The following is a 13,088-nucleotide window of genomic DNA, read 5'->3' on the forward strand; positions in this document are numbered from 1 at the left end:
GGCTCCATTTTAGTTGGTCAAAGGGTACTTGTAAGAAAAAGACAGTTACTAAGTTTGTAAAATCACAAAAATCAGATTTTTACTAGGATCTGTGTGATCTCAGACTGTTAGGTTTAGTACTAAGTTTTTCAAGTTCTGGAAGTTTTACTGCTTTGAGGGGTTTTAAAGATCTTGATTCACAGGAAGTAGTCTGTCTCCATAAAACCTGATAACAGAGCTTTTTAAAAATCATGGGTAGCTGGGATCAAGTTAAACTTTGGCTTGACAGTCTCGAGTGATTCAGTAATATTACATTCCTGACATTGTGTAGGATATTACATTTGTGTAACAAGAATGTTACTACTTCTATGACTAGCTGAATTTGTAGTAGAATAAGCTTGAAAGGCTCTTAAATACAAGGCTCGTATCCTACACTGATTTGCATCATTAAATTACATTCTAAAGCTTCATGCAAACTTCAGCTGGGTTAATTGGAAATTAGAGTGCTTGGAGATAGAAGAAACCCCATTTATTTTACTTGACGTTTTTGCTTTAGCAGCACGTATAAACAATTTTCCCCTCAATTATGGTTACTGCCTTCTGTTAATTGTTCTAACAAACAAAAACCCCACAGTTGTAAAGCGAACACTTACCACTTGTCTGAGGGAAATAGCTTGGGTTTGTTCAATGTGAACTTCTCCTGTCATGCTGGCTGGTTGCTAAATTCTCAGAATGTGTGTGGTGGAGCACTCTCAGTGCAGTACTGATGTATTGGGGTGCCATTGGAAAGCTGAAAGGTTAGGTTATTTTCTTGTGTTCAGGCAGAACTGTGCACCAAGTTGTATGCCTTGTGAGCTGCCAGAAGCATGTTTGAGTGAGATTCTGCAGAGATTGTAAGTTTGTCTACATATTTAGCATATGAAGAAGGATTCTCCTTTTGAAGGAATCAAGAGGATGGAGATATTTTGGAACAAATTTGAAACAAATGCAGAACTTTAGCTCTCATTCAGTGCTTAAATACCACGGTGCCTTTATAAGTAATTTGAATATGTACAGACACTAACAGAAATAATGGTGGTTCTAAAATATTTGGGGTTCTATTTCAGAAATTGGGGCCAACCTTATCTTGGAATCAAGCTTTCAGAGTAGTAGGTGGAATCAGGCTGTTTGTTTCTTCCCCTTTTAATGTTATTGCTAGAGTAGGAAGATTAAGACGAGTTGCAGAGTTGGTCCTGGGGCTCAATCAGCTGTTTGCTTTGCTTGTGCTTCAGGCCAGCCTTGCTTTTTTAGTAAGCATTGATTGCTAAAGAAATTGTAACATACTCTGAACAGTGTCCACGCTGGAGAAGAGAAAGTTATTTTAAAAAAAATCCTACTGATCAAATACTGGTAGCCCTGATGCAGGCCAGGTTCCCACACTCAGAATTGTTTTAACCACTAATGTAACTTTACCCTGCTAAAAAGCAAGCCTAATCAAACGTGTACCAGAGCTATGGATCCCCTCTGGTTTGAATATATGACCCAGTAGGGATATTTTGTTAAATTTTCTCATTGTAGGTGGGGTTTGAGAGTCTGAGCTTTGGTTGCCATCATCCTTGAAAAAGAGAACTTGAATGGTACTCCTGTGAGAGCCATTATTAACATCACTGCTTTCTTGGCTGGAGTGGTGGTGGTTCCTTCCTACCTCTTTAGTTCCTTACCCCCTTGCTTTAGCTCATTTCTGCATGGTCTGTTAGCGAAACTTGCTGGTATTTTGCTTCCTGAAGAGCTGAACTTTAACAAAGCAGGATTTTTGTAAAATACAAGATTACCCACATATTAACTGGAGCAAAAGATAGTAGTATAGTTGGGACAGTTAACAAGAATTCTTCCAAAGGTGAAGTGTCTCAAGATACTTCTATTTAAATAAAAAGAAAAGGAGTTCTTGTGGCACCTTAGAGACTAACAAATTTATTTGAGCATAAGCTTTTGTGAGCTACAGAATGCATCCGATGAAGCGAGCTGTAGCTCACGAAAGCTTATGCTCAAATAAATTGGTTAGTCTCTAAGGTGCCACAAGTACTCCTGTTCTTTTTGCGAATACAGACTAACACAGCTGCTACTCTGAAACCTATTTAAATAAGTGACTCTTGGACATTGACACGCTGGGGGCCTTGAATTAATAAGAGCATTGGGAACCGTTATTAACAGGTATTAAAACTCCCACTGCAAATTGCAGTGCTTTTGGCAAAGCATAGATAAAGCAACATATTGTTACTGTTGGCTATGAAGAAACTAGTGCTGCTTTTTAAATACCCAAGGATCTTATTTTGTTTCACCTTGTTTAGGGTGAGACGGGGAATGTAGCTTGCACAGACTTTAGCAGCCTCAAATGCATGAGGGAACCAAAGAAGACTTTAAAAAATGCAGACTTAAGAGAGCTGTGGAGTGTAATACTAGTACTGGCTTGCTATGTATTTAATGGAGTATTCTCTAGTATGAGATCGGAGGGACTGGACCACAAAAGACTCATTCAGGGCACGGAGAGGGAATAATGAACTCTGATGGAGAGAGTGCTTGAGGGTAGGGTTTAGGGTGAGATTTTTCCCCAGTGTAGTACCTTTCCTCATTTGAAGTCTGTCAAGTTTGTGATCTGATTCATATTGCAAAATGATGGAAGGGGGGGAACCTCCAATAATAAAATATTTGCAGCTGATACTGCTGCTTTCAGCATGTCATCTGGTACTCTAAGCTCCTGTGGCTGCTCCTTGTGTATGTTCTCTCATCCAGTGCTGCTCTTTTCTTGACCTCATCCTTTTGATGTTCTCTATGCTGTTCTTCTGATATTAATTGCTAGTGGGAACCTGATTTTTGTGATACCATTACTCTGGTAGTAAGTATAAAAAGATTCACCTGATTCTCGATTTATGGATTTGATTAGTGCTGTGATTCTTCATCTCTGCACAAGAATAACTTGACCTTTGCTGCTGTTATCCTTATTTCCAGTAGTAGCCCCACAATTATTTTATACCATAAATCATAATTAATTCTCAGTGATTCTTCTGAAGTGCAAGTTTTTGTGGTTAACTTGTTTCCCGCTGATAGAGAACAAAGCTCTGAGGATCACTTTTTTTGGTGGTTTGGGCTAGGAGGGATGACTTCCTGTAGAATTTCTATTAGTCAGACCTTAAATATGTGGTGAAGCTTGTTTAAACTGCTAAACTTGCTGCAACATCAAGTCTTGTGCCTTAAATCTGGAATAGTAGTACTTCAGTAACTTCAAGAACTTTAAAAGATACAGATTTATTTGGTCATCCGTATCTTTATTATTATTTATGTAGTCAAAGGTCAGAGTTCTGCCATTGTGCAGTGCAACTTTTCCAAATTTTAATTTAACTTTCCTTCAAGTAAGCTTTATCTTTAAAAATGTGATCTGACACAGTTCAGTCTTCTGAGTCTGTAGACTGATTCCAGTGACTACAACTGCTGCTGGCTTTGCTGAACAGCTGCAAAGTGAAATTAAGTCTGGTCTGTTTCACTCTGCCATTCAGAACCTAGTGAGAGAAGTGGAGTAACTTGGCCCGTGAAGCAGTTCTGCCATAGCATAGACACTTTTTTTTCCCTCCAGTATTTGCATCTGAGTTTGTTCTATGAACAAAAATTTCCAAACAGTAAGAATAAAAATCTACTAGACACTCATAAATGTTTGAAAATTACAAATATCACTTAATTCTTGTTACTGCTTTTCAAGTATATTTTTTACATATACCTGCAAATGTAATCAAAGGTAGTTCTGAGTTGGCTTTAAAATATAAATGGAATTAACGAGATTGTTTTCTGAATTTATCCTGTAGATGGAAGATGGGCACTCTCTCTTTGACTACAATGTTGGATTGAATGATATTGTTCAGCTACTTGTAAGACAGAGCCCTGCTATGCTTCCTACTGTTAATAAAGAGAAGGACTTGGAACTCTCAGATACAGACTCTGGCTGTGGCTCAGGCCAGAGTGAGTCTGATAAGAACTCCAACAATGGAGAGGGTGCAATAGAGTTGGAGTGTCAGCCTAGTACAGTAGCACAGGCTGACTGGGTTGATCCGGGATTTGGACTCTATAAGGTGAGTGTACACTAGATTTCTTTCTCAGGTACAGAGTACTATACAGAAATGAACAGTAAAATGCTCAGGACAAGTACCTTTTTACAGTGGAACTTAAGGTATGAGTGTTTTTTACCAACCCAGTACAGACTATGACCATCTTGTAAGGCTGTCCTAAATTATTTAATAACACCATCATGTGCTTGATGATGCACAAGACAAATGTTAAGACAATTCCTGACCCAGAGAGAGAAGTCAGGATGTGCTGTGAGACCATCAAGAGTCCAAATGTAGGTTGTTAAGTGGCCGGTTATATTTTCCAACAAACTAGCCCAGTAGAGAGTAGCTTAATTGAGTTTCAAGATTACTCTGAAAATTTTATTTTGGAGAGTTACATGTCTTGCTTTGTTTAGATCAACGAGTTTGTAGATGCTCGGGATATGAACATGGGAGCATGGTTTGAAGCCCAGATTGTAAATGTGACCAGGAAAGAGAAGGCAACAAATGAATCGAGTGATAGTGATACAGAGTCTGAACTGCAATCAACTGCTGCTGAAGAAGATATCCTATATCATGTGAAATATGAAGAGTGAGTTGTAGCTAATGAAGGTCATTTGAATGAGAGACGTTCCTGGTGATGCTGGAGAGTTTGGTCATGTAGAGAAGCAAGATTTTTGGCCTGGTTTGCACTAGAAAGCTTTATCACCATAGCTATATTGGTAGGCGTATGGAAAAAAAATTCACACCTCTAAATAACAAAGTTTTACTGGCAAAAAAGCCCTTTTACTGGTATAGCGCCTTCCATTTGGAGAATTTTTTAATAAAGCTGCTTCTCCATTATGGGTATTTTGCCAATATAGCTCGACCATCTATAGTACTAAACCATTTTAAGTGCAGACAGGATGTAACACTGCCAGCTTGTATGCACTTTAAAACTGCAGGATAAATGGACCAGAGTGGAGGATAAGTGTCACTTTTGTTGAAGACTAAATAAATGGCCAAAATATTAAATGGGATGCAGCACTGAGAATTTTGGTGTGCCCTATTCTAGCAATGGATGTGCTGGGGGGAGAGAAGAGAATCCACTTTTGAACAATTTTATGTCGTGCTGGCATAGACAGTCCTTAAAAACAGGTGGTTAAATATAATGTGAAAATCAGATTATATTAAATAATTTGTTTAACTCTTTTCCCCCCAAAAAGCTACCCAGAGAATGGAGTTGTAGAGCTGAGTTCAAAAGATGTACGTACTCGTGCACGGACTGTTTTGGAGTGGCACCAACTAGAAGTAGGGCAAGTGGTGATGGTCAACTATAATCCTGATGAACCAAAAGAGAGAGGTTTTTGGTATGATGCAGAGATTCTGCGAAAACGGGAAACCAGAATGAGCAAGGAGATGTATGCAAAGATACTGCTTGGGTAAGTAATCCTGATCCTAAAAGAATGAAAATGAGATGTAGAGTCCCAAAATTACTTTAAAATGTTCTGTTTGCAAGTATTGCTCTTCTTTAATAGGTTTTGCTTGTTGTCATTACCTTCGATAAAGAGACCACTTACTTTCAACTTTTAAAAAAGCAAACTTGGTTATGGTGCTAATAAGACTAGCAAACTGAATGGAATATCAAATTCTAACTCTTAGCCATTTTTTACTTTTGTGGATCATTTTTGATTTGGACAACAGATATATTAAACCAGTGAGTGGCACTTGCTAGTTTTAATTCACTAGCCCAGATTTGATTATGAACATTGTCAGGAAAGGTCTACAGTCAGGTAAAAATCTTTCTCAATAACTTTTTAAAAAAAAAAAGAGAAAGTGAACTCATTGTTTTCACTTTACAAATGCTGTGTAGAAAAATCCCTTTGTGTGTAGGTTGCCATGTTAAGCTCCTTTTGACCAAGTCCTGACCTAGAACAGAGGCCGTGTTCTGTGCATACATGATATCGTCTGCTTTGTTTGTTACATCATATAAATGTTAAACTTTTTTTCAAAGGCCTTATACTCAATTCAGTGGCATTTTTGTTTGTGTGTAATGAAGTAGTGTGTGTGGTGTGTTTTTTTTTTTTTTTTTTTTTTGAATGCCACATTCAATCAATGCCAACATTTCAGGGAATGTTCTAGGCATCAATGGTCCCTATTGATTTTTAGGGAATTTGGAAAACTGAAAATGGGGGACAAATGGAGCCTCTGCCAGCTCTTTAGCATAACCATAATTTCTAGAATTTAGAACCTCTGCATTTGTCTACAGATCAAAGAACTGCTTGATGGTATCCATTAACACCTTCTAGCATAATAAACTTGCTGCTTATATCAATAGTTTTAATATATTGACACTGATTTTTCTCCCAGACAGAAAAAAGAATGGCGCAGGAGGAAGTGCACACAGTCCCTGGAATGTGAAGGGAGCATAAGGGACCCTGGTGTCGGGGGAGGGGGGAAAGGTGGGCACACACAGCCCCTTACATGTGAGGGAAGAGGGTAATGAGGGTTCATACTGAGCCCTGCCATGGGGAGGGAAGAATGGAGCATGCTGGAATGGGGGTGGGAGGTGACTGATTTAACCATGGCCAATAAGGGGTTGTCAGGACTTGCTCTGCAACTGTGGTTGCCTTAAATGCTAATGCTGTTGTGGCTCAAAGCCCTGACACTAACTGACCATGTGCAAGTCACACCCTGGTTTCCACCACCCAGTTATTTTTTGAAGAGTGATCCCAGCACCCACTTCCTCTTGAATTTTCCCAAAACGGTCTGCCTTTGTAGCATCCAATCCTCTCCTGGAACATTCACAGACATCATTAAGTTTGTTGCTCCTTTAAAGAGTCAATATACTGCAGCTCATTAATTTAATGAGTTTGACAAACACTCATTTCAATCACAGCACGGAATTGGTTTAGAGTAAATGTAAAACACTTATTAAACAAGTCAGAGGCTTGACTGATGCCAACTATAAGGAGTAAATATAGAAAGGGTTACAAATAAGTGAAAATACATTTTTAAGATGAAAATGTAACTTCAGCAAGTTACAATCTTTGCTGAGCAGGTTTCTCACCTATATTAAGTCCCTAGAGACTTCAACTGCCTTGGTTGAAGAACCCAATGTTCTGTGATATCAAGAGCTCTCGTCCAAGTAATGGACCACTGTAGTTTTCTCCCCTTTCTTTTTATAGTCCAGGCAACCTTTAAAATGTATTCTTTGAAAAGTAAATCACCGCTAAGCTTCTCTCTCCTGCTTGTTAGCTTGATAGGTTTGTTTACTTTGTGTTAACGTATCTTTGTCTCTGCCTGATGAACAGGCAAATACATGTTCCGTTAACTAAGGCTTAGTGTGCTTATGCATTCCTTGCCAAACACACTTTAAGAATATAATTCTAGCACATACTTATCTTTTGTACATGACCGACATACATATCACTCAATAATATTAATCATCGGTAAGCTACTAGTTTTTTCCAATGAGATGTTACATGCCACCTTTGGGTATGTATCTTGACGACACTGTTAGGTATAGTGAGTATGTCAGGCCTGACAAGAGTTAACTGACACAGAACAGTGAATCACCAACAGGCCTTTGTGTTATAGGGGAGCACACAGAATCCCTAGTAGGTGATGGGAGATTGGAAGATTCTGGTAAGGGGGAATGGAAGGTGTGGGAGCAATGGGGATACACTCTATCCCTGGTATGGGGGAATGGGGAACACACAACCCATGCCATGGGGGGAAATAAGAGTGGCACAGAGCCATTGGTGTGAGGGCAGAATGGGGGACCCTGGTATGGGGGGCACATAAAGACCTTGGCACAGAAGAGATTGAGAGGAAATGCAGGGAGTTCCTGAAAAAGGAGAGCGGGGAACGGAGGGTGGTGCACAAGGTGCTCAGTTTCCATAATAAAAGTTTGCAACCTTTACAGGATATCTTTATCAGCAAAACAATGCTTAAATTATTAACTCTTTTGAGCTGTAGGTTCAAATTCTGCGAAGTTCAGCTCAGCCCCTAAATCTACCTGAGGCAGTGTTGACTTCAACCAATCTTGTCTGCTATGTTAAGGGATATTAAACCCTTCATGGGTGAATTTATTTAATGTGAAAAGGAATTTAGGTTGGTGGTAAAGATTGTAAACTCTTTCAGGCAGAGGCTGTCTTTTGTTCTCTGTATGGAATCTAGGTGGGGTCCGGGTCCTGGTCCTGGTCCATGACTAGAGCTGCTGGATGTTACCTCAAAACAAAGAACAATATGGTGGGACAGGGTGGAGACCAGGCTAGAGGTGCTGGAAACAGCTGTGAATTGGTGGGAGTGGAGTAGTCAAAGTGCAGCTAGAATAAAGAGGCTGCTCATAGAAGAGGAATTTGCTGCGGAACTGGGTTAAAGAGGTGTTCGTTGGCCAGTGGCAGAGGGGTAGTGGCATAGGGCAGGCATGTTCCAGGAAGGTGTGAAGAAGACAGCTGGGGAGGGTGGACATGTTGTAGTGGAGGAGCAGACACTAGAGTCTGGGAAGAAATGACCAGCTGGGTAAACAAAGCTTTTGTGTTACACAATAGCCCTAACTTGACTAAAATAGCTTCTTGGAATGAATTGATTAAAGCTCCTGTCTTTTGTAAAAATAGGCATTACTGGCATGTTTGTTTAAAGAAACAAAACCGTATAGTTAGCACTTCACTCAGAACCCAATCACCATTTCACGCTCCATTGCAAAGACTTGGGGAACTTAACATATCTTTTTAAGGCTTCTCTACACAAAGGTTTTGCACCACTATAACTATAAAGCACTTTTATACAGGAATAACTGCATCTATACTAGGGTGTTTTATATTGCTTTTAACTATATCTGTTTCTACATCCGTATAGCTGCCCAAAAATCGGGTATAGACCAGGACTTAGTACTGTTGCTCCTCTCCAGCTGCAGACTAAGTCCATATCTATACTAAGGGCACTGTAGCAACGTAGCTACAGTGCTGTTGCCTCATCTTGTATATGATCCAGAATGCTTCATTAAAATTTCTTGTGATCCAGGATATATTGTACCTGCCTCCCAGTCTGCATTACTGGGTGGTATACCTGTGGTATATCTGTGCAGCAGAGGTTTGGTTTTGTTTGTTTGGTTTTTTTGTTTGTTTGGTTTTGTTTTTTAAGGGCTGATTTTTGTTGACTTTTTTTTATGAATTTCTCCCCTTAGGGATGCTGGTGATTCCTTGAATGACTGCAGAATTATTTTTGTGGATGAAATTTACAAAATTGAAGAACCTGGTAGTGTTAGTCCAGCTAGCTCCAGCCCATTAAAAAGTGAGATTTTTTTTTTTATGTAACCCTTAAACTTTACACTACATCCTATTGTTATGTTCGTATTGGATACCCAAGAAAATTAACCTTTTTAATGTGTTTGTGGTTGGTGCTTTTTGTCCATTTTAGCGTAACTAGTATTTTCTGAAATTTGAAGCAGCAGTAATTGTGGTTTCTGTATGTTCATAGGGCAGAGTGGACCAGTATGTAAACATTGTAAAGACAACCCAAACAAGACCTGCAGGATGTGTGCTTGTTATGTGTGTGGAGGTAAACAGGATCCAGATAAACAGCTAATGTGTGATGAGTGTGACATGGCTTTCCACATCTACTGCCTCAACCCTCCCCTCAGTAGCATACCAGATGATGAGGACTGGTAAGTCATGAAAATGCTTGTTTAGTATTGTAATTTGTATGTAGGCTTTAGGTGGTAAAAAGTGTAAGGCCTTGTGCATGTGTGCGCACACACACGCTTGAACAGGTGTCTCTGAAGGTGTAGTTTTTTTTTTAAACCAATTTTGTTATACCAGAGCAAAACCCCATGAATGATATTAAGATCATTTTAAAGCTGAATTGTAGCTATTTAGTTTTAGCTCAAGTCAATTCTTTTCCTTATTTAATAACTATAATTCAGGTTTAAATTTTTTTTTTAAATTAATTCCAAGAGGTTTTGCTCATGTTTAACAAAATTTATTTAAAAACACACCTTCAGAGACATTTCTGCAACTTGGGCCTGTCTGTATTCAAAAATTAGACTGATTTAACTATGTCGGTTAAGGCTATGAAAAATTTCACATTCTGAGCACTGTACTTAGGTCACCCAAACACCCAGTGTAGATGTGGCTAGGTCTACAGAATTTTTCTGTTGACCTAGCACTGCCTGTTGGAGAGATTGATTTAACTACATTGATGGGAAAAGCCTTTATCAATGTAGAAAGTGTTTACACCAGTGGTTCTCAACCTCTTTACCATTGTGGGACACACATGCAGCTCTGTTATGTGGGCCGCATCCATACACTATATATTCTAGACATATGGCACTGAGGATGTCACATGGGCTGCAGCTGTATGCTGATTGGGCCACTTGTTGAGAACCACTGGCTTACACTATAGCGCTACAACGTCACGCTGCTATAGTAGCTGTAGCGTAGACAGGCCTTTTTGTGTATAGTCAAGGCCTAAATGTAAATTTGTTTTGATGGAGGCTGTACGTTGATGGAGGCTATTGGGACATAGCTGCGTAAGACTTTACCAGCCCTGTTAAGCTATGCCTTCTCTAAATTGGGATGGATCTCTGTGAATGAAGCCTTGTCTACACTACAGGGGAAATTCTATCTAAGCTACGCAATTTGAGTTACGTGAATAGCATAACTCAAATCAATGTAGCTTAGATCTACTTACCATGGGGTCCAGACTATGCAGTGTTGACTGGAGTTGCTCTCCCATCGACTCCCCCTATTCTTCTCTCGATCCGGTGGAGTACAGGAGTCGACTAGAGAGCGATCGGCGGTCGATTTAGCGGGTCCAAATCGACCGCCGCTGCATCAATCACTCGTTGATCCCCCGGTAAGTGTAGACCAGCCCTAAGACTGTTCTGAGCTTTGGATCACTTGCTGAAACATATATTTGTTTATAGTACTAAAAATATGCTGGGCTTCTTACAGAAACATATATGAAAACCAGGTCTATGATTCAGTTAAAAATCTAAAATACATTTAGTAACAAAGCAAAGTCTACAGCATGGGGTTTCTTCAGCCAGATTGTTACTCTTCTTATAGGTAAGTTTGTTGGATGGTAGTTCTATGAACAGTGCTGATTTGTGGAAAGCAAAATAAGCAGCCACTTTGCTGCTGTTAACACTAGCCAATCCAGTTTGAAAATATGCAGCGCATACATTTCAAAGTTAAAACTTTCTCCTGGTCTCCTTGGACTAAATTTTCTAGAGTGATTAGTGATTTTTGAGGGGAAGGGATTGCCTAAGCTGACTCTTTAAAGGCGTCTTCAGTACTCTGAGAATCAAGCCCCTTTTTAAGGCATCTCCACTTGGGCAAGCCAAATAACTAGATTGGGGTGGGACAGGGTAGTAGGCTATCTTCTCTCTGTGCTACATTGTTGTGGAGGTGTATTTTTTAAAACTAGGGCAAATAGATATCTTATCTGATAAATGCTCTCTTGTCAATGTGATCTTTACGGTTGCTAATCTGACTTGTAGCCTTCATTGATAAAGAATGTAGCCCTTTTGGCAGAATGGGAATGAGGTAATTTGTTTCAGTACAGGTTGCAATCACTTGCATACCCTATCCGTAGTGGAGTCCGAATGATGCCAGCTAGTAGGACAGTCATTGCCGTTTGTGTATGTCTTGCCTTACCCGTCACGAACAGGCCTTTTTTGAGAACCATGTCAGTTAAAACATGCTGCTTTTCTCTTCCACATGCTCTGTTCCAATAGTACATAACTTGGGTTTATAATATTTCTCAGACACAGCCCTGTCTTTGGTGGCCAGGAAAGCTGTGCAAGAACCCTGTCTGAACAGCTGTAGTTAGAACAATTTTAATTCTGTTGTTGTTGAGAGGCTGTCGGTATAGGGGTGTACACAACTTCAGATAAACTTCCCAAATTTCTACTTTATAATCCACAAATACACTCTAAGAAAAACACCATTTTTAACTTGAGGGGCTACCACAAGCTAATTTTTATTGACTGGCAATTCTAGGTATTGCCCTGAATGTCGGAATGATGCAAGTGAAGTGGTTTTAGCAGGAGAGAAATTAAAAGAAAGTAAAAAGAAGGCAAAGATGGCATCTGCTAATTCATCCTCTCAGAGAGACTGGGGCAAGGTTGGTGTAAAACTTGTTTTGTCTTGTATCTTAATATGTAAAGCATGATAGTTGATGGCAGTTCTTAGATCTGGCTTTCTCACTGAAACAGGGTATGGCATGTGTGGGTCGCACGAGGGAATGTACCATTGTCCCCTCTAACCACTATGGACCAATTCCTGGGGTTCCAGTTGGCACCATGTGGAAATTCAGAGTCCAGGTATGAAATAGCAGTGCTGGAGTGAACCTCCAGAGGGGGAAATGGGAATGATGTAACTCTTGCCCAAGGAATTTGAAACAGAGGCTATGTTGGCACACTTGCCACAGGTTTTCAACGTGCAGAGAAGAAAATACTGGCTTTGTCTATTGTGAGCGTAAAGTGTGGGGAATTGTTTTGTCTTATGCTTTGATGTAAAAAGACAGCATGGAACATTTTAAAAATACAAACACAAGCAGACGGAAAAAGCAACCTTCTACAGTCTTGCTGGAGACTTGCCTTGAGGCCCTAGATATATAAAGCGGGGGGGGGGTGCTCACCCCATAATTGAGGGGAGTGAGGAGTGGGAACTGAATTAACCAGAACGCTTTCTTGCGTTCCCCCCCCCACCCCACCCCGCACTGTTGTGTTATGAACAGTTGGAATAAAATTACTTTCCCTTTCAACAGTTTCACTTCCTTGGTATCTGTAATGTAATATATACCTACTAGTTGTTTAGTTGGCACTCTTCCAGCACAAACGTTCAGATGTAACCATCAGAAATTCAGCTTATCCTCACATAGTCAAGCTATTGTTAGAGGGGAAAAAAAGTGGATTTGTCCTTTATATGTTACTCTTAAGACTTCATCTGTTCCTCCTCTCTTCAACCTGAAGTTATAGGGCCCAATTTGTTTTCTGTACACCTTGGGAAAGCAAAAAGAAAAGGAGTACTTGTGGCATCTTAGAGA

At 39.8% G+C, this 13,088-nt stretch overlaps 1 protein-coding gene across 8 annotated transcripts in view; it reads left to right on the top strand.

The window, feature by feature from the left end:
* UHRF1 (ubiquitin like with PHD and ring finger domains 1) overlaps positions 1-13,088 on the top strand; it is a 76,629-nt gene that overhangs the window by 55,398 nt on the left and 8,143 nt on the right. For all 8 annotated transcript variants that reach the window (XM_073324078.2, XM_073324079.2, XM_073324080.2 and 5 more), the window contains 7 exons: positions 3,813-4,076; positions 4,469-4,644; positions 5,258-5,473; positions 9,223-9,329; positions 9,516-9,702; positions 12,041-12,164; positions 12,256-12,363. In XM_073324078.2, the coding sequence (XP_073180179.1) occupies positions 3,813-4,076; positions 4,469-4,644; positions 5,258-5,473; positions 9,223-9,329; positions 9,516-9,702; positions 12,041-12,164; positions 12,256-12,363 (1,182 nt within the window). The remainder of the gene's footprint in view (positions 1-3,812; positions 4,077-4,468; positions 4,645-5,257; positions 5,474-9,222; positions 9,330-9,515; positions 9,703-12,040; positions 12,165-12,255; positions 12,364-13,088) is intronic.

The sequence above is a fragment of the Lepidochelys kempii genome, chromosome 25, assembly GCF_965140285.1.
Source record: "Lepidochelys kempii isolate rLepKem1 chromosome 25, rLepKem1.hap1, whole genome shotgun sequence".
NCBI lineage: Eukaryota > Metazoa > Chordata > Testudines > Cheloniidae > Lepidochelys > Lepidochelys kempii.